Source organism: Strigops habroptila, chromosome 20, assembly GCF_004027225.2.
Source record: "Strigops habroptila isolate Jane chromosome 20, bStrHab1.2.pri, whole genome shotgun sequence".
NCBI lineage: Eukaryota > Metazoa > Chordata > Aves > Psittaciformes > Psittacidae > Strigops > Strigops habroptila.
In genome coordinates this window covers 5,441,296-5,465,387 of record NC_044296.2, presented here as the reverse complement: position 1 = coordinate 5,465,387, position 24,092 = coordinate 5,441,296, and the positions used below count along the sequence as shown (strand labels likewise).

General features: G+C 57.2%; 2 protein-coding genes across 9 annotated transcripts in view; one reads left to right on the top strand and one right to left on the bottom strand.

The window, feature by feature from the left end:
* Positions 1 to 12,897, bottom strand: part of PIP5K1C (phosphatidylinositol-4-phosphate 5-kinase type 1 gamma) — a 40,515-nt gene extending 27,618 nt beyond the window's left edge. For all 8 annotated transcript variants that reach the window (XM_030509772.1, XM_030509770.1, XM_030509773.1 and 5 more), the window contains exon 1: positions 12,645 to 12,897. In XM_030509772.1, coding sequence (XP_030365632.1) covers positions 12,645 to 12,741 — 97 coding nt within the window. In that variant the 5' untranslated portion in view covers positions 12,742 to 12,897. The remainder of the gene's footprint in view (positions 1 to 12,644) is intronic.
* A 206-nt stretch (positions 12,898 to 13,103) lies between these two features.
* On the top strand, positions 13,104 to 24,005 carry TJP3 (tight junction protein 3). The gene is made up of 21 exons (XM_030509766.1): positions 13,104 to 13,671; positions 13,878 to 13,977; positions 16,365 to 16,493; positions 16,568 to 16,692; positions 16,783 to 16,885; positions 17,320 to 17,731; positions 18,025 to 18,128; positions 18,509 to 18,671; positions 18,761 to 18,851; positions 19,042 to 19,106; positions 19,240 to 19,318; positions 19,417 to 19,573; positions 20,265 to 20,373; positions 20,834 to 21,053; positions 21,258 to 21,454; positions 21,631 to 21,726; positions 22,378 to 22,448; positions 22,557 to 22,862; positions 23,133 to 23,357; positions 23,576 to 23,619; positions 23,780 to 24,005. The coding sequence occupies exons 1-21, from the start codon at positions 13,451 to 13,453 to the stop codon at positions 23,877 to 23,879; spliced, it is 3,117 nt and encodes a 1,038-aa protein (XP_030365626.1). The 5' UTR covers positions 13,104 to 13,450; the 3' UTR covers positions 23,880 to 24,005.
* Positions 24,006 to 24,092: the final 87 nt, after the last annotated feature.

Genomic DNA, 24,092 nt, shown 5'->3' with positions numbered 1-24,092 from the left:
ACTTGGGGGTGTTGGTTGACAAGAAGCTTAACATGAGCCGGCTTCAGCGTGCACTCGCAGCCCAGAAACCAACCGTGTCCTTGGCTGCATCAAAAGAAGCGTGACCAGCAGGTCGAAGGAGGTGATCCTGCCCCTCTACTCTGCTCTCATGAGACCTCACTTGGAGTACTGTGTACAGTTCTGGTGTCCTCAACATAAAAAGGACATGGAGCTGTTGGAGCAAGTCCAGAGGAGGGCCACGAGGATGATCAGGGGCTGGAGCACCTCCCGTATGGAGCCAGGGTGAGAAAGTTGGGGCTGTTCAGCCTGGAGAAGAGAAGCTGCGTGGAGACCTCAGAGCAGCTTCCAGTATCTGAAGGGGGCCTATGAGGATGCTGGGGAGGGACTCTTCCTTAGGGACTGTAGTGGTAGGACGAGGGGTAACGGCTTCAAACTTAAACAGGGGAAGTTTAGATTAGATATAAGGAACAAGTTCTTTCAGTGAGGGTGGTGAAGCACTGGAATGGGTTGCCCAAGGAAGTTGTGAATGCTCCATCCCTGGCAGTGTTCAAGGCCAGGGCGGACAGAGCCTTGGGCGACATGGTTTAGTGGGAGGTGTCCCTGCCCATGGCAGGGGGGTTGGAACTAGATGATCTTAAGGTCCTTTCCAACCTAAACCATTCTATGATTCTATGAAACCAACACTGTTTGATGAGGCTCACAAACATCAAGTAAGCTACAATACTAATCACAAGTTTGGGGGGTTTCCCCACTCCTTAAATGTGGCTCCCATAAGCAGAAAGAGCTGCAGCATCCTGGGCATGGTGAGCTGCTTCTGGAGAGCCTGGAGAAACAAGTAAGTGAATAAAGCAATCTGAGACAACTTTAGCTTGGTACATGGCAACTCCATATAGGTTTGACACCCAAAGCCATCCAGTTTTCCCTGGAGCACTTGCTGACTGAATAATTTTTGGGATCATCTACACAAAAGCTCGTGCTGGTTGAACACTGGATGGTCTTCAAGGTCTCTTCCAACCCAAACCGGTCCATGATTCTACAGTTCTGTAACTCCCAGGAGCAGCCAGGGATAAGCAATCCCATTTCATCCCCTGTTCCCCTCCTCTCACCTCCCACACCAGCTCCATGCCTCGTTTTGCCGTTTCAAGCACGCAGGAACCACCTCCACTTTGTGGAGGGAAGATGACATTTGCAAACCATGATCTGCTGCACCAACCTTACGTGCCACACTCCCTTCCCAGGCCCTTTGCCTTCTTCAGTTGAGCATAAACTCAGGAGGGAAAGGAACAGCCTGGCTTGTACAAATTAAGGGAAAGAGCTTAATGTACCTGCTAGGCAGGACAGGGCCTTGGGGCGCTGCTCAGCTTGCCCTGCTCCCTCCTTTCCACTCCTGCTCTATGGGTTTCCTCAAGGACCCTGCCACCCCCAGCAACCCCCTCCAGCCTTCTGCTTGAGGGTTTTCAACCCCAAAGCTCAGAAGCTGCTCCCTCACCAGCACTTCCCTCCCAGGATCAAGTGATTTGAGCCCTGCGTGGTCCAGCCCAGCGAGGACTGCTCAAAGCAAAGCACCCAGATGGAGCCACGGGTAGGGAAGAACTTCTTCCTAAGATCTCATCGCAATCTCCCCTCTGCCAGGTTCAAGCCAGGTAGGGATTAGCGTGGCTGGAGGCTCTTCACCATCTCATATTCACCAGCTCCCCTCACAAGTCACTGTCCATGTGAGGACATCTGCAAGGCTGGGACCAGGCACAAGACAAGGAATTAGTGGCTGGAAAAAGGAATACTTTCCTGTAGCTTATCCCAAAACTTAAGCTGATAAACAGCAGAGGATACTGCTACAGAGAGGGCAGGAGGATGCCTTAGCACAACATCAACTTCTCTGGGCATTCCTCCAAAGGATATCAACCTGTCTTGGCAGAGTCAAAGAAATCATTCGAGCTGCTTTGTCGGAGCAGACAGCAGGTACACAACTTGCAATCCAGCACTCAGTGACAAATGATCCCCCCCACTTTCTCTCTCAGCCCCTTCTCAATGGGGGTTCTGCAGCTAAACAAAGTTGGCACCTCCAATCCAGGAGGGATGGGTCAGATCTTCTATCATTTCCACCATTTAAAAGTATCTTCCTACAGGTGCTACTTGACTAAGAGCTTACTCCTCTTGCCCGTTAACAGTTAAGGATTATTCTCAGACTAAATTAAAATAGAACTCAACTCAAGAAAGAACTTCACCTCCCCAAATCTTCCATTTCCTGACCTGATAAAAGACATTCTGAAGTCCAGTTCCTACAGTCACAGCAGGTAAAGAAATCTCCCTGAACTTGCATAACCACCACCTACCACCAGGATACACAGAGGTCACCACAATAAGCACAGCTTTAGAACTGCAGGAGCTCCACATCCCACCCAACAGCAATCTCCAAAGAGACAACAGGCGCTTTGTCTCAGGCCACCCTTCACAAGCCATCCTGCACTGGTAATGACTGGGGTATTTCCTGATTTACTCCACAGCCAAAGCTGCTCATCTAAATCCTCTCAGATCTCATTCTGCTCTTGCTAATGTTGCTTGACAGGGCTTTTCCAAAGGTGCTCAAACACCGGAGACTCGAGAGGGGATTTCAGGCCGGGGCTGCGTACAACATGCGTCACTGGATATAAAGCCCTTTTGGTAGGCTGCTCTCATCAGGTTGAGTCAAGTCTCCTTCAAACAACACTTCGGGGCTGCCACAGGTGCTGCTGCTGATGCTACAACACGCCTGCTCTCTGTGACCAGAGCGTTTCAGCCGGGTGCCCCTGCTCTGCTCTAACAAAGGCACCTGAACAGATGGAACAAAACAAGCCACGGCAGAACAAGCTCCAGAGATGAAACGTGCTGCCAAAAATCATAACTCAAAGTTTCAGTGAGTAGCTGCTTCTCTGCCCAGGATCCTGGCATCTTGTGACTCAGCTACTGGCTGAAAACAAGCTACCTAAACTCCAGTAACTCTTAAAAACACTTCTAGACCTCTTGGTAGGAAAAACAAGCAGGTGAGACACATGTAGATGGCAGGAAGAGATAACCTGGTGTCTATGCTGGGCTACAAGGACGTTTCAGGTGCATTACACTGAGGATCGTGGACAGCCTGGTCAGAAGGGACTAGGCTGGACGGGACTTGGAGCAACCTGCTGTAGTGGAAGGTGTCCCTGCCTGTGGCAGGGGGTTGGAACTGGAGGAGCTTTAAAGTCCCTTCATCCCAAACCAGGCTGTGGGTCTGATGAAGTGGAACATCCCACAGTTACCGTGATCCCATTTAAGGATGGACCTGACCAAGCTCTGAAGTTTTGGATGGGTCAATACTTCTTGGCTTCCTCTCACCAAAATGAGTACATCATTTCTTTCCAGAACTTCAAGGCCAGCCATAAGGCCAAGGATGTTTGGACACCATTATCTCGGCAAGTCAAAGCAACCCAAAGCAGCAGCTCTAACAGAAAACCTTAAGTGACAGGCAGCACTTGCCACTTCTGCCTGCAATATACTCCTTTTCCCTTTGAATTCCCTTATGGATTAAGTTGTTTTTCACCCCACCTCAAGGCAAAACTTGCTTTTCAAATTAATTTCTTCAGATACTATAAAACCCCACCTTGTTCCTCTAGGTTACAGCTTCCTTTTCATGCTGGGTACGTCCAGCCTTCTTGAGCTCCTAGATTTCAGTTTAGAAATCAAAGATTCGAAGTAAAACCAATCTTTGTGTTTTTAAACCCGGGAGTTAGGGAAGCATCTTTCTGAGATGGATTTTTATAACCCTGAAACCTCAATCCCTTGTGGAAGCTCATGCAATGCCATCCTACCAACACAAAACCACAGCTTGCACACACTGAATAAATGAAGTTACTCCCAGATTACCAAATCAAGGCCACTTCCAGCACTTCATCTTAGGAGGGTCTGCAATTTAATACCAGCCCCCATTGTCCAGCTCTGCATCTGGTATACACTGGGCAACCTGTTTATCATACCAAAGTGAAACAGATAAGGCAATTGCTGTCTTTAACTGGAATATAACTGTTTTGTCTGACAAAGTAGAGTCCTATTGCTTCATTTTAAAGACAGAGCCATGTTTATGAGGACTTTGAGGCTCTCTGCAAGGGAGCTGCAGCTAAGGTTGCAGTTATACATAGGAAATGCAAGGAGCTGGAGAAGCAATGAGCAGTTTCAGGATGTTCTCTTCTGCAGTTTCTTATTTTTTTTAATAAGCATTTTCTGGCATTTCCAGCCCAGAGGCCTTTTTCTCAAAAGAGTGTCCCAGATAGTTAACCCACCACTGACTCCCACTTAATACCAACATGAAAACAAACACCCAACCCTCCGAGACTAAGGTGAAGAAAGGCTATGTCATCATTTCTCTTCCATCACAATTCATTTAAGCCTGAAGAGATGATGGTTTGAGGGGAAGTACCCTGGAATTCAAAAACACAACAGTATGCCCATCACCAACTACAACATGCAGCACAAATGTGGACCCCCTGGAAAAGCTTCGGTATCTTGTAACGTAAGTTAGAATTACAAGGGAAAAAAAGTAGTAAATGAAGCCAAGGCAATTGTTCGCCTTCCAGATTTCAGCTCTGAGCCCTGAACAAACAGTCCTTCCCAACACAAAAGCCATCACATAACACGTGCTGTTGAAACCCACAAATAATCACCACCTGGTAGGCCAAACTGAGGAAAGCCCTCACGTGCCTTACTTCTGCATTCCACCCAAGCCAGTGTTTGCCCTGTGACTGAAGAGCACTTCACTGCACCTCACTGAACTGCAGCTTCCAGACAGTGTGATGTTCTGCTGCCTTTGTTCCACCTTTGAAGTTAGGGACTATTTTACATCCCTACAGCTTGCATTTCTGCCAGCAAATTCCACACTGCCCCCATCAACACACATCCAGACAGATGGCGAGAGCACCACTGAATGCATACAGCAAGGAAAACTGTCATTTTGAAGACAACACCCATTTAAAGTGACATTTAAAAGGAAGACAAGTGGTTTCAGGTATTACATCTGCCCTCTTCTGATCGCATCACTCCTTCCTCTCAGTGTGGGGATACTGCAGAACCAACTGCATGGACAGGAACTGTGAAATCAAATCAGAGAACCAAGTTTCATATCAGCATCTAAATGGAGTGCCTGACTGCTTGAAGTGCCATCAGGCAGGCATTTAGAGAAGGAGCACTCAGCCAGATGATGGTTTCAGCCAGCTGCCTCCCTTTGAAAAAATGCAGAAATGGACAATTTTGTCTTGAAAAATGCAAAAAAAAAAAAAAAACCCAAACCAACTTGGTCCATCTGATAAGCAGAGAGTCTATAGAAAGAAAACTGCTGCAGCATCCTTATCATCAGCTGCTTTATCCTGCCCACACCAGAGGCTTTGTGTCCAGCTCCCCAACACAAGAGGGACATGGAGCTGTTGGAGCAAGGCCAGAGGAGGCCCCGGAGCTGCTGCGAGGGCTGGAGCAGCTCTGCTCCGGAGCCAGGCTGAGAGAGCTGGGCTGGGGCAGCCTGGAGAAGAGAAGGCTCCTGAAGGGGAGACCTTAGAGCAGCTCCAGTGCCTAAAGGGGCTACAGGAAACCTGAAGAGGGGCTTTGGACAAGGGCCTGGAGGGAGAGTGGCCACCTCAGCCACCAGTGATCTAAACCTGAACTTACATAGGGTAACAGAATATAAAGCAACAACTGAGAATGGCAAACCCCAAGGGGAAGAAAAGTCTACCTGGCAATTGAACCATCATCTTGCCAGGCAGCAAATGAAAGGGCAAAATAATCTGGGTTAATTCTGCTCTTGCAGAACTGTAACATGGTCACCAGCATGGTCTGACACATTCACCCATTTTGAAGGGCAAGATCCTGATATGTCCAGAGTTTGAGGGACGTTAAGGACAGGCTTTCACACCAGCCCTGCCAAAGATGGCGTGGGCTCAGCTGCCTGGTCTCAAAAGCAGCAGATCTCTTTGCCTCCTACGGAGAAAACATGGAACATCTGTGGAATCACTCTGAAATACTACATTCAGTGAAAGAGGGACCTGAGTGGCTCCCAGCCCAGCACGCCCCTTCCTCTGCTGGGGAGCTGCCTTTCCTCTGGGAGCTGGTTGAGGTCAAAGCGGCCCCAGATCTTCTGCAGAAGACATTAGGAGGTATCTACCATGGGAGAGGAACACAGAGAAGTTGAAGTCAGTAGTTCGATGAGCTTTGGCACAGAAAGCTTCACCAAGTTTAGAGTTAGTAACCAGTGTAGCTATGTGGACCCTTCATGATCATCTAGACCAAGCTACCACAGGCACCAACAGGGCCACGGCAAATCCAAAACACAGGAGCAGGAAAGTCTTAGCAGTGGCATAATGCAGAAAGCTGAATTAAACATCATGTCCCTGCATGGCTGGGCGAGATATTATGCAGTAAAGCGACAAGGAGCATTTGAGCTACTTGGAGCTTGACCAGTACTGAGCTCCCCACCAGCACCAGCCCAAGAGCTGCTACGTCCTAATGACCACAAACAAGGCAAAACTGCCCTGGTCTGATAATCTGTTAATTCCCTGGAGCTCAGGCAGTGAAGCTCCGCCACACAGAACAAAGACAGGAGCTCGCGGCATGTGGGGTTCCCATGCACAGCTAATCCACAGGCCCTTTTGGAAGTGGCACCGTATCTGCCCAGGTTGGTCTTGTGACAAACCTTGGGCTGTGACCTGGTTTCCTCTGCCCTGAGCAGCAGGAGCAGTCCAGGAGTGCTACCTAATGTAGGTCCTGCCTTCCCAAACACCACCCACAACAGGCAGGTCTGCGATGGTGGAGATACCCCAGAATCCATCAGCCCATTTCCAACTCCTCTTTTCTCCCAGGAAGTCCTTCCCACCCTCTCCAATAGCAATTTCTGCAAAGAGAACACACAGATTCTGCTGATGGCAGAGGAGAGGAGGACTGTTGGAGCAACCTGCTGTAGTGGAAAGGGGTTGGAACTGGAGGAGCTTTAAGGTCTCTCCCAACACAAATCAGTCTGGGATTCCATGATTCTGATAGCCATTCACCAGAGATGCAACAGTACAGGATATGCAATCTCCATACTGCTGTTCTTCAAATATCAACTATTCCAGCCTGTTTATGTGTTAAATCATCAAGAGACCCCATCACACCCTGTCTCTGGTTGTACACATTTGTATTTTTGAAGGAGAATTAGGGAAGTGGTTTTGCTGTACTCAAAGCAAGCTGGAAGAGAAGAAAAGGGGCTAACTCATGGTGAAAGACTCAGAGCCTCTCCCAGCGCTGTGAGACAACGGAACACGGTGTGGTTGGCAGTGACCAGCTCACAGTGAACACGTTGGAGCCTCCACATCTCCTCCCGCCACAGCACATTCTCTGACTCAGGCGAGTTATTCACCACAAGCCAGAGCAAAAACCCACATGGAAGCTGGGGAAGCCGCAAGAACACATGATGGAAGATGGTGATGCTTAATTAGGGGTTGACAGCATTTTCTGCTTCAACACATGGGTGAGGAGAGATGGGGCGACTCAGGAGCTGCTCCATCACTTTTAGCTTTCAGTTACAGAAAACCTTTCCCAGGAAGTCCTGAGGTTCACTCAGCTTCTGACAACACTGGAAAACTCACACAAGTGCCAGGCTGTTTTCAGGAACAGAGTATTTCTAAGAGCTACCTATGGAAGGAAAAACCCCAATGTTACCTTATTGTCATGGGCTGCTGCAGGGCTGCTTGGAGCAGCCAGGATCCCCTTCCAGGGACTCATGTTCCTCACTATCCGGAGAGGAGGAGGATGATCCTGGCAGATGCTTTTCCTTTTAGCACACTGCTCCCCAGGAGGGTAGGTGAGCAACACCAGGCTGCTCTGCCAAGAGGGTCAGTACTGGTAAGGATCAAGACAAACCTCACTGCCACAAGAGTGTGGCAGAAGGGCCAGGGCAGTGATTGTCCCTCTGTACTGGGAGCACTGGTGAGGCTGCACCTCAAATCCTGTGTTCAGTTCTGGGCCCCTCACTACAAGAGAGACATTGAGGGGCTGGAGCAGGGCCAGAGAAGGGCACCGGAGCTGGTGCAGGGCCTGGAGCACAAGTGTGATGAGGAACAGCTGAGGGACCTGGGGGGGTTAGTCTGGAGAAGAGAAGGCTCAGGGGGGGCCTTATCGCTCTCTGCAACTGCCTGACAGGAGGATGGAGCCAGGAGGGGGCTGGTCTCTGCTCCCAAGGAACAAGGGATGGGAGAAGAGGAAACGGCCTCAAGCTGCACCAGGGCAGGTTTAGATGGAGATGAGGAACAATTCCTTCCCCAAAGGGTGCTCAGGCATTGGAACAGGCTGCCCAGGGCAGTGCTGGAGTCACCGTCCCTGCAAGTGTTCATACACCGTGTAGCCGAGGCCTCAGTGCCAGGGGTTAGTGGTGGCCTTGGCAGTGCTGGGGAACGGTTGGACTTGATGAGCTTGAGGGTCTTTTCTCAAACTTCTGTTCTTGAGCACATTCGCAGGGCAGCTGAGCCTGCAGGCCTGGAAGGCAACAGCTTGGAATGAAGTTGTCAACTGGGTTATTGAACAAATGAGACTTGAAGGGGACCGTGAGATATTTTGGTTAGAGACCTGGAAAGACTTAATGGGAAACAAAACCCCCCACCCCAGACCTTCTTCTACTGTTCAGCTGCTATTTATGACTTCAAACATAGAGGCACCCCCTCTGCACATGTGTCTTTCTGTCCCCACACTGGAGTATGCGAAGTGTCCACGCTGGAGCCTGCTGAAGGTCACTGCCACCTAAATACAGCCAAACCCTCCTTGTGCTGGGAGCCCCTGAGCGCTTCCCCCTCCAACACCCGGAAAGATGGACAGGAGTATTCAAAGGTGACAAAGATGTGAGCAGCAGGCAATGGGAAGGGCTTTGTCAGGGGATCACACACCCGTGGCACACCTACTGCTGGGCTTGACTGGCTGCAACTGAGAGATGTGTTCATGAAGGAAGCAAGCACTGGAATTCCTGCTGCTGCTTTCCAGGCTGCAGCCACCTTATATGGGAAAATCAGATTTAATAAGACTGTGCATCTGGCAAGAGCCCACAATGGTCATGTCAGTGAATCACTTCAATAATCATTCCCAAATGATGCACTGCTCATACTAAATCCACTCAGGTCATTCCCTGAGGAGCCCTTCAGGAGAGGCCCAGCGAGCTTCCCAAGTGGGACACAGTGGCAGCTTTGCCAGCAGCAGATCCAGGACTGCTGGAACGGGCTGTTATATACAGGTCAATGCCAAATGCTACTTAATGAAAATGAGATTAATCATTCTTCATCCTGAGTACTCAGGGATTCGATCTCCAGCTTGGCCTGACACGGATACAGATGGGCTCAGCATCCTTCAGGACACTGCCTGGAACTCCCTGCCATCCAAACACTGCCCTTCACAGTCCCCAGGCCCCATAATCCCATTTGCTTCCCCATTTGTAGATTCAGATCTTAAAGGACAATTAATTTGCCAGAGCAGCCTGAATTCTATTTTCGCTGCCTTCCTCCTTCCCTGCAGCTGAGCTGTGACTTATTGACTGTGAAGTAACTGCAGGGTCTTCACAAGTTCAAGGCACGGGGTGTTTTTCTGTCTGTTTTTGCTGAGCTGACTCCCTCTGAAATCATTTTTGCTACCACCATTTCATGGGAAGGAGGCATGTGACACCCAGCTAAGCTGTGAACCAGCATCATGCTGGGGATGATGTTTACGTTTGATTTTTCCTCAAGCTGATAAGCTCTCTGCCATTTCCCTCTCCATCATGTTGGTATGGATGGAGCTGCTTGTGCCCCATGGGCTGGAATTCTTCTCTTATCTCTAATCTGCTCATTGAGACAAAACAAGGCTGCCAGCAGCCCTTCAAAAGTCACCTCAAAGTGATCATGGCAAAGAGGGAAGAGCTCAGTGCTCTCCCAGTGCAGATGGGCTTCTAGGTGCTGCCAGCATCCAGCAGCACGGAGAGCTCCACTTTGCTACCTCCAGCTCTGGGTGCAGTGAGACAACTGTACAACAAGAGCAGAAATACTTGCAATTTCAGCTTCCTAAAGCAGAGAATTCAACCCTGAACACCACGCTGGAGGCTTCTGCCCAGACTCCAAGCCATAAATGATGGGCAGGCTGCAACACATGGAACAGGAGATGCGAGAAGTGGAAGTAAATCGGACATGAACTTTCCCTCCCCATCAGGCTGAGAATTTCCACCTTTGCAAGAGATGGTGGAGACCAGCTTTGCCACCCATTTGTGCCAACAGCTCTCTAATAACTTGAGCACCTTTGGAGAAAAGGAGGTTTCCAGGTGCTCTGTCTCCTGGGTAGAAGGACGATGGTGATGTGCCCTCACCCAACCATTCCTGAAGGATCCTGGTGCTCCTGTCACCCTGCAGGCACACAGAGCCTCCACACTGACCTCTACTCGTGCCAACAGCTCTGCTATCCACACCAGAACGGGTGAACAGGCCCCTGCAGTCCCTTCCCAGGGGATGAGGGTGAGGATCCAGGGAGGAGCACTGCAGCTACTTATAACCATCACATTTTGAAACACCCTTTTCCACCACGGTGGTGAGAAAACTTGAAAACCTCAGATTTGGGTTCTCAGAAAGGGACAAACTAGGGCTGTGTGCTCATGCCCGAGCCCTGCTGCTGGCACTAAATGAGGTTTTCTCCCTCAAAGACTTCCAAAAGCTCTCTTCAGAAGCCTCTCCATGCCTTATGTCAACTAAGTCAAGCTTTCCCTGCCTTTCAGCCCCTCTCCTCCATTCAGTTTTACTAAGCAGCTCCCCTTGATACATACTGAGTGCTTGGGGTAGGTTTTCACTGACCTGACACATGCTCTGGCTTAACCCCACCAGATCCAGTCAGTCAAAGCCCAGCACCAGCCACCCTTGCCCAGCAGCACAGAGCCAGGGAGCAGATTCTGGCTGTGCTGGTGACCCTCCATCCTTCATCCACGGCACAAGTGTTATGGGGAGCGGCACGAAGGACGCGTAGAGACGGGTCAGGAGTGACGTTCTCCCCCAGGCACAATCCTGACCCGAGAGCAACAGAGCCATTGAGAGCCACCTCCAGTCCCTCCAGGCTTTACTCTCTTCCAGAAAATACCCATTAGCTGCTGTGCATGTTGTCTTCAGCCCTCCCAGGAGCAACACTTGCAAACTGAGGCCGAGTGACACAATTTGGACGTGACCCAAGCGAGGAGTAAGCAACTTGACTCAGAGACTCAAAGCAGCAGTGAGATGTCTGGCTCCGATTCATGTGTTTGTTACTATCAGTGTAAGGTAAGACAGCCGCAGGCTTGTATGTTCAGAGTTACTTACAAAGAGAAGGAAAACACACACTCCTCCTTAAACCCGGCAGTCTTGGCCCGAGCAACAAGCCTGTCCCCTCCGCAAAAGACAGGAAAGTGGCAGAAAAGTCTGAAGGATAAAGAGTATTGTAATTGTTCATTGCCAAGAGGCTCTCTCTGCTGCTCCCTCAGCATCCCAAGCTGGAGCCCACAGCTGTGCTGGGAGAATGCTCCCAACAAAGAGGTCCAAAGGCAAGCTGAGCGCAGCTCTGTTTCCCTTCACAGCGAGGGACTGCAGCAGGAGTGCTGGGGACAGCTTCCCGCATGCCTCAACCACAGCCCCTCACATCCAGCCCTCCCGACACAGCAGGTGACATCTGAGACACAATCGCAGCTCCCCCTGGCACTGCTGGGGTTTTAGCACTAATGAGCCTCACTGAAAGGCTGGGGAACGAGTAGCTTTGCTGTCATAACACAGCCAAAACCCGTCCATCTTGTAGCAGGCTCAGAATGAACGTGGGGCTCAGGCGCGTGCTCGGCAGCACCCTGCCAGACCCCCAAAGGAACGCATGGACCTGACAGCAGGGCAGGGCTCTGCAGCCTCACACAACTCGAAAACCAGCAATTAAGAGGTTGTTAGTGAGCTATAAATTACTAGGCAGCGGAGGCAGGTTTGCCTGTACAGCCCCACACGTCCAATCCTGCCAAAGGGGAACCCAGAAGCTTCTGTTCATGCTGTCAGTGGTGGTGTCAGGCTGGGGCTTGCTCCCTGCCTCTTGAAGGTGGTCTTCTGGGAGCCCCAGAGCCCCCCAGCGCAAGGCAGGACCCCCTGCAACCCCGCCAGCGCAAGGCAGGACCCCCCTGGAGCCCCCCAAAGCAAGGCAGGACCCCCTGCAGCCCCACAGCCTCCCAAAGCAAGGCAGGACCCCCTGCAGCCCCACAGCCCCCCAAAGCAAGGCAGGACCCCCTGGAGCACCCCCAAAGCAAGGCAGGACCCCCTGGAGCCCCACAGCCCCCCAAAGCAAGGCAGGAGGCTCCCCGGGGGGGCGAAACCATTCAGGGTCGGGGGGGGGGGAGCTGCAGTTGGACGGGACCACGCGGTGCCCCGGGAGTGGCACACTGCGGGCGGGGGCGGTTGGACCGAACCACTCAGAGCCCCCCCCCCCGCCATGGGATCCAAGGCACAAGGCGGGGGCACGGCGGGGAGGTACCACTCAGCCCCCCTCGGGGGGTGCAGCTGGGCCGAACCACTCTGAGCCCGAGGGGAGGATGCGCCGCGGAGGGGCTCCGCCGGGAGCGGGGGAACGGGGGAACCGGCCGGGGGCGGTGCTGCCGCCCGGTGCTCGCAGCGCGTTACCTCCTGCCGCGTCCAGGCCCCCCGCGCCGGCCTCCGGGGGGGCACCGGCGCCCTCCACGGACGAGCCCTCCTCCTCCTCGGCCACATCGGGCTCCATGGCGGGCGCTCGGCAGGCCCCGGCCTGCGCCCGCCGCCTCCGCCGCGCTCCTCCCGGCTCCGGCCGCCGCCGCTGAGGAGGCTGGGAGCAGCCAGCACCATAGAGCGCGGGAGGTGCCGCGGACAGACACGCCCCGGAGCTGCAGGGCGGAAGAGGCACCGGAAGTAGAGCGGGCCTCTTCCGCCGGGGTTGATCGCGATGCGGGGGGCGGGCCTGTCGCGATAGCCCGCGGGCTGCGGGAGCGGTGCCGCGACAGGGCCCGGCTGCGGGGCGCGGGGGGGCCGGGGCCTGCCCCGCGGGAGGCACCATAGAGATGTGCGGGGGGGGCGGGGCCTGCCGGTTGCCATGGCAGCGGGGGCAGGGCCGGCCTGACCCGGGACCCCGGAGCCCCCGCGGGACCGGGGTCCTCCCCGAAGGGTCCCCCCGGAGCGGCCGCGCCCGGGGCCGTGGCTCCGCCTGGTGGGGAGGCCCCGGGGTACGGGAGGGCCTCGGGATGTGGGGCAGCTCCGGGGTACGGGGCAGCCCCGGGGAGACGGGAGAGCTCCGGGGTATGGGGCAGCCCGGGCCGGCCCCGCCGGTTCTCCCGGGCCGGTCCCCTCACGCCACCGTGCCCCGGCCCTGGGGGCCAAACGCGTGTCGGGCAGCGGCGGCCCCAGCGGGTGCTGCGAGGCTCTGGCCGGTGCCGGTCTGAGTGAGCGGCGGCGGCTCCATGGCTGCGGTTCCGCGGTGGCGGCGGGTGGCCGGGGGCTTCCGGAGGGACTGGTCCCCCCTCGGCGCCCCGCCGCGGGGCTGCCGCCTCTTCTTGCGGCCGCGGTACCGGCGCCGGTTGGCGGCGGCGGCCTGGAGCGAGAGCCGCGGCGTGGAGCTCATCTCCGTCACCGCAGGGAAGCGGCTCTGCGGGAAGAGGAGCGACGCGGGGCGCGTCCCCAGGTGCGGGGCAGCGGGGGCAGCACCCATCGGCACAGTCACCTTCCCCTGCTCAGCCCGCCGCGGCACTGCTGTCCCCGCTGGCTGCAAGCACCGTCCCCTCCCGGGGCTCCCGAGGAGGTGTTGGGGGTCCGGGGAAGGTGGTTGAGCCACCAGCACCGCAGAGGACACCTCCCCGGGACCCTCATCCTCCTCCTTCCCTCCTGCAGGAAGCGTCTGGCTCACAAAGGGTTACGCAAAGCACCCTGGAGTGACTCCACTGCCACCAGCCCCGGAGCTTGGCTCCTTCCTGCTCAGACCCGAGGCTCGGTGAGTGTCTGACCCTGTCCCCGTGCTCTGTGCTGTCCCCTGGGAACCGGCTGTGCTCTGTGTCCCTCTCCGAGGGGCTCCAGGACCCAGTGACCCTCCTGGAGTCCTGCCCCAGTAGAGGGGGATACCCTGGGGTGGGGGATCCTGGGTCCCCGCTGCCACAGCTCCACACCCCGAGGTGCCTTCATCCTCCTGATGGACACTCCGGTGGGGTCGGAGCTCCTGGAGACCCTTGTCCAGGGTCTCCCATCACAACATGGCTGGAGTCGGGTTAAAGCAGCTTCTGGGGGCAGGTGGGACCTGCCAGGGGGTGAGGGTTTGGCTGAGAGCAGGGACCCTGCTGATCCTGGGAAGGTGTCGAGGTTCCAGGTTGAGGACCCGTGTTGGGGGGGGTCCCCACGTTGCCAGCAGCGTCACCCAGAGCTGGGCACAGCCCTGAACCAGGGAGCTTGCAGTGGGACAAGCTGCCCCAGCACAGCCCAGGCTTTATTTGGCGTTTGAACTGCCAGAGGGGAGGTTTAGGGGAGGTATTGGGAAGCTCTTCCCTGTGAGGGTGCTGAGGCGCTGGCACAGACTTTTCCCAGAGAAGCTGTGGCTGCCCCATCCCTGGCAGTGTTCAAGGCCAGGTTGGACACAGGGGCTTGGAGCAACCTGCTCTAGTGGAAGGTGTCCCTGCCCATGGCAGGGGTTGGAGCTGGAGGAGCTTTAAGGTCCCTTCCAAGGGATTCTGTGATTCTGCGATCAAAACCCCTGTGAGACACTGGCCACAGTGTGTGTGGGGCAGAGCGGGGTATGTGGGGCTCCCGGTGCTGGGTGTGTTGGGCTGGGCTGTGGTCAGCTCTGCCCAGATACTGCCTCTCCCGGCGGGGACATTTCGGGTGCGGGCTGGTTTCTGTCACAAACCGGCCGAGCCGGCTCCTCCGGTGCCAGCTGTGGCCTTTGGCTTGGGGCATGTCCTACTCCAGGTCCCCCCAGGGACACTGGGGACAAGGCCCGGGCCTGGTGGCACTGTGGGCTGTGCTGGCTGGGGAGTCTGGACCTGTTACCAGCCCCACGCTGTTCCCCCTGCCCCAAACCGCTGCTGCCTGTGGAGAGTCCCGGCTGGCAGTGGGATGTGCGGCTGGTTGGTGGTGTCCCGGCGACGGGGCCACAGTGGGGGCAGCGAGAGGCTGTTGGTGGCAACGGGGTTGGCTCTGGCACTGCGGGTGAGCCGTGACCCCAGGGAGGGGGATGCTCTGGGTGTCCCGTGACCAGGTCCCTTGGACCTGTGACTCACCAGAGCACAAAGCACCGACCAGCCAACACCGGTGACATGGCTGAGCTAGGACCTGCCACTTCAGGTCACCGATCCAGCAGGAAACCACCCCACCACCGTGCTGGGGTCTCCTGTGTCTTACTGGGGTCCTGCTCAGCCCCAGGCACACTCCTCGCACGTGTGTCCTCACGTGTCACATGCCGCAGGTGCCAGGCGGGTCCTGGCGCTGGTTTCGGTGGCTCATGACGCAGAGGGGAGGCCTGGACTCTGCCCTCTGCTCACAGCCTGGCTGCTGGGACCATTGCTGAGCCTCGGGTGAATGATTACACTGTCCCTCCTGGAGCTGCTGGGACCTGGGCCTCATTCTGGGGGTGCAGCCTGGTACCATAGTGCAGGTCCAGCGAGGGGCTGGCCATGGAAAGCCAAAAAACCTCTGCAGTTTTCCCGTGGGATCCCTGCTCAGCGTTGCCAAAGGCATTGCCCATGGAGTGGCAGCAGCTCTGATGGCCCCTGATCCCAGCAGAGCTGCCCCGCGCCAGTCCCAAGGGAGTTGTGGAGGTTTCCAGCTTCCCAAGGCACCAATGTGGAGGCTGGAGGGTGGCTGAGGCGCGCTGGGGAGCCAGCGTGGCTGTCCAGAGCAGTGCCCCGGGGTCTCCTCCTCCAGAGGAGCAGGACCACGAGGTCCCAGTCATGGAGATGGGTCCTGAGGGTGCTGAGGCACCGGCACAGGGTGCCCAGAGAAGCTGTGGCTGCCCCATCCCTGGCAGTGTTCAAGGCCAGGTTGGACACAGGGGCTTGGAGCAACCTGCTCTAGTGGAAGGTGTCGCTGCCCGGGGCAGGGGTTGGAGCTGGAGGAGCTTTAAGGTCCCTTCAACCCAAACCATTCCATGATTCTATATGACCCACCTGCCCTGCATAAAACCTCCGCTTCACAGCCACACATCCAAGGGGACAGAGCTGGATCCCCCCAGGGGGGTGATTTGGGAGCTCTGGGTTTCAGACCCTGCTTCCACATGGGGTTGGCCAGGCTGCGACATGGCTGCAAGTCCCGGTGGGTGTGCAGGCCCTGTTGGGGGGGGGGGTCTGTCCCTGGCATCCTCACGCTCAGCTTTGCTTCTGCTCTTTGTTGCAGCTCCAGTTGGGATTGAGGAGGAGGCAGGGCTGGCTGTGCTGGCCGGCCGCACTGCACCGCCTGCGGTGCTGGGCGGCCACCATGGAGGAGATGGTGATCTGGGAGCAGCACACGGTGACGCTGAGCAAGGTGACCACAGCCGGGGGTAGCTGTGGGAGGTGGGGGCTGCCTGTGCATGACCCCCTCTGCCTTGTCTCCATTAGGACCCTCAGTGGGGCTTTGGCTTTGCTGTCTCTGGAGGCCGGGACCATCCCAACAGGGTGACTGGGGACACAGCGGTGGTTGTTGCAGATGTGGTGTCCAAGGGACCGGCGGTGGGACGGCTCCAGTGAGTGTGTGGGGATGTGGAGACATGGGGGGTGCCCACTGCCAGCAGGGACAGGAAGGGCAGTGACCATGGCTGTGTTTTCCCTGCCAGGAGGAAGGATCACATCGTGATGGTGAATGGCCTTTCCATGGAGAACGTCTTGTCCTCCTTTGCTGTCCAGACGCTTAAAGCCTGTGGCAAGATTGCCAACATAGTGAGTGTGCCCTGCTGGGGCTGCCATTGTGCACAGGACCACACTGGGCCTGTCCCCCACGCCCCGGGGTTTTCATTCGGGGCTTGGAATTGCTGTAGAAACATAGAATCTTAGAATCATAGAATGGTTTGGGCTGGAAAGGACCTTAAGATCATCCAGTTCCAACCCCCTGCCACGGGCAGGGACACTTCACACTAGAGCATGTCACCCAAGGCTCTGTCCAACCTGGCCTTGAACACTGCCAGGGATGGGGCAGCCACAGCTTCTCTGGGCACCCTGTGCCAGCGCCTCAGCATCCTCACAGGGAAGAGCTTGTGCCTTATATCTAACCTGAACGTCCTCTGTTTAAGTTTAAACCCATTTCCCCTTGTCCCCCATCTCCCGGCAGAGATGGCTGCACCCACCATCCTCTTCTTCTCCCTTTCCGCCTGCAGACACTGAAAAGACCAAAGAAAATCTACCTGCCTGCGAGCAAGAGCAGCCCTGGGTCCCCCAGCGCACCCTGGCGCTGCGACTCGGACGAGGACTATGGGTTACCCAGTGCAGATCCAGCCCTGCACCGCTCCCGGGATGACCTGGACCACAGCCAGGGCTACGATGGGGACTCATCCAGCGAGAGGAGCTCTGGCCACCATGAGGATGACCGTCGCCACAAGCCGGTGTCCCGGCGGCGAAGCAATGGCTCGGGTCGGAGGGGCTACAGCCAGCGCCGGTTTGCCAATGGCTTTGGCCACGAAGAGTCCACCAAGGGGCTGGCCCTGGTGTCAGGCTTCAAGCGGCTGCCGCGCCGGGATGTGCCCACGAAGCCCGTCACGTCGCTCCTGGTGAAGCAGAAGCAGGATGAAGGTGAGGCCCCTCCTGCCCCCTTTGTCCCTGGGTCATGTCACTCAGTTTGAGGCCATGCATCTCACTGGGGTGGAGGTGATGGCAGGGTTGGTGCCAGGGTCTGGCAGTGTGTGCCGTGCTGGGCGCTCCAAACCCATCTGGGCTCAGCCTGGGGTTGCAGAGCTCAGCTTTGGGGCTTGCTAGTGCCCCAAGAGGAGCCAGGGTGGGCTTATGGGGGTGGTGGTGAGGTGGGACCTCAAGAGGGTCCTGCATCTGCCTGGGCTCTGCACTGTCCTGGGCTCTCTCTGATGCAGAGTATGGCCTGAAGCTGGGAAGTCAGCTCTTCATTAAGCACATAGTGGAGAACGGGCTGGCGGCGAAGGGCAGCTCCTTGCAGGAGGGAGACCTCATCTTGAAGGTATGGGGGGGGCATGAGGTGCACAGTGTATGCTGGGGGTCTCCTATTCCCCTCTTTGGGGGGCTCATCCGTGGGTAGCATCACTGCAGGGATGCATCCACCCCTCTGTCCCATAGCACATGGTCTCCCGGGCCCCAGGAGCTCGAGTGTTCAGCATGTATCAGGTCTTACAACGCTCAAAGTATTTGGGGAGGAGGAAACAGAGGGAGTCACTTCCTTTGCACACGAGGACCAGGCAGACCTGTGGCAGCTGGGACTTCCAGATTTAATCCCAATAATCCAGTTGGGACTGGGAAGGTGGCACTTGGAGCATCTCATTCGAGTGGGGCTTCCCTGGGGGCAGCTTTCCCCAATGAGGCCTCTTGCTCTGCCCCCTGCAGATCAACGGGGTGGCCACTGGGGACATGTCCCTGGCTGACACCCAGCAGCTCATCGAGCAGATGGAGGGGACCCTGACCTTGCTCATCCTCCGGGACCACCGGCAGTTCCTGGTCAACATCCCTGACATAGAAGACAGCGACAGCGACAGCTCCCATATGGATGGTGAGGGGGCACGGTGACGGGGCCATGGGTCACATACCCAGCACAGGGACTGGGTGGTCACTAATGCATCTTCCCTCCTGTTGCTGCAGATATCTCCGCCATTGGGTCTGAACTGTCCCATCTGCCACTCCCTGAGAGCTCCCCACAACCTCCAGCTGCTGCCACGATGAATTCCCCCCCGTAAGCCCTGCTCTGTCCTCCTGAGCCCCTCTTCCCTGGTATCCCCCCTGTGCTCTCTGCCTGGCTGGAGGGGCTGCTTCTCCACCTTGGAGGTGGGGCTGTCAGGCAGTGCCCAGCTTGCTCCTCTGCCCCTGCTGCCACTGCCTGTGTCCCCTCAGCACCTACTCACCTGCCTAAATCCTGCTTCCAGGGGGAGGAGACAATCGAACAGGGACCCTGCGGCTGACACGACTGTTGGCAATGCTCCGGGCCCTGGTGAGTGAGCTCAGGCCAGGGACAAGGAGGGCTCCAGTGGGCTCCAGGCTCCTGCGTGCCCGGTGTCCCTGTGCCTTCTTCCACACCCTGAACTCCCTTCACCTCCTGTCCCAACCCTTCTCCTTCCCTGCAGACCTGCTGGGAGCCATGGAGGGGGATGGCCGCCGCAGCCCCCACGCCAGCCCCTCGGCCCACACTGCCCACAAGGATGGGTATGGCTGTGGGAGACGGGGAGCAGCTCTGGGGCAGGGCTGCGGTCACAGAGTGGGTGACACGTCCCCGCCGGGCTGACCGAGGCTCCCCGGGGCAGGTACAATGCTGGCTCCAGGGTTGTGCACTTCGTGAAGGCCAAGAGCGTTGGGCTGCGGTTGGCCGGGGGCAACGACGTGGGCATCTTTGTGTCGGCTGTGCAGGAGGGCAGCCCCGCCGCCAGCCAGGGCATCCAGGAAGGGGACCAGATCCTGCAGGTACCCAGGGCTGGGAATGGCTCCGAATGCTGCTGCACATGGGCTGGCCCCAGCACTCCCTGCTCAGATACCTCTCCAGGGTTTGGATTTCTCCTGCTGGGCATTGTTTTGGGGCAGTGCTGGTGCCCAGAGCCCCATAGCCATCAGGCTGGCTCTGTGGGCACTGCCTGAGGGGAGAGTCATAGAATCCCAGCCTGGTTTGGGTTGAAGAGACCTTAAAGCTCCTCCAGTCCCAACCCCCTGCCACAGGCAGGGACACCTTCCACTAGAGCAGGTTGCTCCAAGCCCCTGTGTCCAACCTGGCCTTGAACACTGCCAGGGATGGGGCAGCCACAGCTTCTCTGGGCACCCTGTGCCAGCGCCTCAGCACCCTCACAGGGAAAAGCTTCTGCCTCAGAGCTCATCTCAATCTCCCCTCTGGCAGGTTAAAGCCATTCCCCTTGTCCTGTCCCTACAGGCCCTTACCCACAGTTCTGTCTCCAGCACCCTGTAACACCCAATGGGGTGCAGGCACCACCTCAGCTGCCCAGAGACTCTCCGCAGTGTTACTGGGGGTTGTAGCAGACACTTGGGTGACAGGGACAAGTCTCCTCTCCCGCCTGCCTGGTCACTGCTGTCCCTGGGATCCCTGCTCGTACCCGTGCCCTGCTTCCTGCTGCCAGTGCTGTGTCTAAGTGCTTTTCCATGGCAGGTGAACTCCACCAGTTTCCAGAACCTGACCCGTGAGGAGGCTGTGGAGTATCTCATGAGCCTGCCACCGGGTGAGGATGTCACACTCTGGACCCAGAGCAAGCAGGACAGTGAGTGCTGACTGGACTCATCCTGGGCTTATGCGTCTCCATCCTCTGTCTCTTCTGAGCAAGCACCAGAGCTGCCATGGCCCTTTCTGCCCCTGCAAGGTGGTCTTTCCTCCCTGCACCCCCCTCCTCCTCCTCCCCCTCCAGAGAGCTGATGAGAGGGGACCAGACCATCCTGGCCCCGTTTGTGCTTCATCATCCTGGAGCATGGGAGCTTTCTGGCTCCATGGCTCAGCCTGGAGAGGCCAGGATGTGCTGAGTGGTCTGGTCCTGCTGTCCCCACCATGCCTGAGACACCCACGGGAGGTAAAGGTGTCCCCAGCATGCTCCTTAGCAGCAAGGGCTGAGGTGGAGGCTCCAGACCAGCCAAGCTCCTTCCCAAACCTCTCCAGCACTTTCTTCTCCAGCATCTTCCTCCTGAGCCACCTCTTTCCCTGATGGTCCCTCTCACCCTGGGCTCCAGTTTACAGGAAGGTGATTTCCTCCAACGTGGGTGACTCATTCTACATCCGGACACACTTTGACTTTGAGAAGGACACTCCATCAGGGCTCAGCTTCGTCCGTGGGGACGTGTTCCATGTGCTGGACACAATGTACCGGGGCCGGCTGGGGAGCTGGCTGGCAGTGCGCATGGGCAGGGACCTGCAGGAGCAGGACAGGGGCATCATCCCCAACCAGAGCAGGTAGGGATGGAGCCAGGAGGGGATGGCTCCCCAGTGAGACTGGGATGTGGGTGGTCTGCAGGGGCTGGGGGGAAGCGTGAGCTGGTGAAATCCCTTCTCAGGGATGAGGGGGCAATTGATGCTCTGGTTGTCCAAGGTCCTGGAGGGAAGAGGCTACCACAGCCTCATCTTTGGAGCCTGGTCCTGATCCCTTTCCCCTTGCAGGGCCGAGCAGATCGCCAGCCTGGAGTCCGAGCTGAAAGCCACATCCGGTGCCAGCCTCTCCGGAGCACGGGCTGAGTTCTGGAAGCTGCGGGGGCTGCGGGGAGCCAAGAAGTTGCTGCGGAAGAGCCGGGAGGACCTGTCTGCCCTCACGAAGCAGGGCCACTACCCGCCCTACGAGAGGGTGGTCTTGAAGGAAGGTGGGCACCGGGAATGTGTTCCCATTGCCCAGAGCCACCCGGGGGTGTTCACCTTGGGGCTGCCTCATAGGGAGCCCCAGGCCCATGAGCACCTCGAGGAGCGGGGCTGGATGCTGGAGTGCTGTGAGCTCTGCCCTCAGCCCAGCTGCATGAGCAGGTCTGTCTTCTCCCCACAGCCAGCTTCAAGCGGCCAGTGGTGATCCTGGGCCCCATCACAGATATTGCCATGCAGAAGCTGAGCATGGAGCTGCCTGACCTGTTTGAGATTGCCCGTGAGTGCCCCTTGTGCCAGGGGACCTGCATGTGGGAGCTCTTGTCCTGTAGCTCTGTCCCAGTCATGCCTCATTGCCCTTCTCCGTGACACCCCAACACCTTCCTGGAGTCATTCACCCTCTCCCCATGCATCGTGATCCCAGGGGGGCCCCAGACATGCCCCTCTCCTATGGAGCCAGGCTGAGAGAGCTGGGCTGGGTCAGCCTGCAGGAGGCTCCTTAAGGGGACACCTTAGAGCAGCTCCAGTGCCTAAAGGGGCTCCAGGAAACCTGGAGAAGGGCTTTGGACAAGAGCCTGGAGGGACAGGACAAGGGGAATGGCTTTAACCTGCCAGAGGGGAGACTGAGATGAGCTCTGAGGCAGAAGCTCTTCCCTGTGAGGGTGCTGAGGCGCTGGCACAGGGTGCCCAGAGAAGCTGTGGCTGCCCCATCCCTGGCAGTGTTCAAGGCCAGGTTGGACACAGGGGCTTGGAGCAACCTGCTCTAGTGGAAGGTGTCCCTGCCCATGGCAGGGGCTGGAGCTGGAGGAGCTTTAAGGTCCCTTCAACCCAAACCAGGCTGGGATTCTATGATTCTGTGACACATCCTGGGGCTGCTGGAGATGCCACATCTCCCCCAGCCCCTCTCACACCACATCTCCATGTCCTGCAGCGAGCCTGCCCCGCGACGGGGCATCGGCCAAGGTCATCAAGCTGGACTCAGTGCAGCAGATTGCAGAAAAGGTGAGAGACCTTCCCCGTGTCCTCAGAGCTGGGTGGGCCTGGGGGGAGCGCACGGCCTTCATCGCTCTGCCTGTCCCCCATGGGGCTGATGGCCATGTCCTGCCCCAGGGCAAGCACGCCTTGTTGGACATAACACCCTCAGCTGTGGAGCGTCTCAACTACGTGCAGTACTACCCAGTGGTGGTGTTCTGTGAGCCCGAGAGCCGTCAGGGCATCAAGGCCATGCGCCAGTGGCTGGCACCCGACTCCAGGAAGAGCTCCCGGCGGCTCTATGCCCAGGCCAGCAAGATGAAGAAGCACTGCAGCCACCTCTTCACTGCCACCGTCAGCCTCAGCAGCAGCGCCTGGTACGAGGCCATCAAGGACATCGTCAGGACGCAGCAGAATCAGCCTGTTTGGACTGCGGCAGAGCAGGTACAGGGGGAAGCTGTGGCTGCCCCATCCCTGGCAGTGTTCAAGGCCAGGTTGGACACAGGGGCTTGGAGCAACCTGCTCTAGTGGAAGGTGTCCCTGCCCGTGGCAGGGGCTGGAGCTGGAGGAGCTTTAAGGTCCCTTCAGCCCAAACCAGGCTGGGGTTCTGTGATCCCCAGGGTGAGGCTGGGGCTCCAGCCAGGCAGTGACGGGACACACCCCCATGTCCTGCTTGTGATGGGGATCCCAGGTTTGTGTCATCCCCCCCCGCAGGTGGATGTGGCACTGGAGGACAGTCTGGACCTGCTGAACTCATCAAGAGCAGCAGCCTCAGGCTACCTGACCTGTGATAGTCGCGCCAACAGTGACTATGAGGACACGGATGGGGAGGCGGGTACCTGCACTGACGGTGAGGCCGAGGACACCTACGACCAGGGGGGGCTGTCCCGCTCCTCTGAGCCCGCACAGGCTTCCCCGAGCCACGGCCTGAGGGACCAGGTGAGTGTCCCCACTCTGCTGCAAGGGTCTGGTGGGGCTACCAGGGCTAGTTCCTATCCGCTGGGGCACAGGCAGGGTTTCACACTGAGCTGCTGTAAGGTCCGGCTGCATATCCATGCCCAGCTCTGGTTCTCCATGGAGGAACATAGCCCAGACCCAGGCCAGGGCACAAATCCTGCTCTTACCTCTGACTGCTACATCACCCTGGTCTTTCACAGGCAATCGAGGAGCAGCAGCAGGAGCAGCAGCACAGCAACCTCAGGTACTCTGCACATCAGTGCCAGCCTGGGGCAGGAGTGGTTCAAGCAGCAGCCCCAGGGCTGGGGAAGGGCCTGCAGAGCCCAAGGTGCCAGCTCTGTCTGCCCTGACCCTGCCATGCCCCCACCAGTGGCAGAGGCATCACCCAGCTTCTCATCCCCCAGGGAATATGAGCATGCTGCTGTGAGGAAGAGGTTCACGCAGGCCAGGGATGACTCAGACGAGGATGAAGGCTATGAGTGGGGTCCAGCTACAGAGGTGTAGCCCTGCCACTCCCCATGTGTCATCCAGGTAGTGCCACACAGCACCCTGCACCTCCCAGCACCACCAAGTGCCTCCTTCCCTGTTTTGGCCTCTACTGCTGGAATAAAAGGGATGTTTGCACCAGGATGGGCTGTTGCTGTGCGTGCTTGGTGGCAGCACACAGGGGAAACCCATGGAGCAGGGTGGCCTCGCTGGGACCTCCACAGGCTCCAG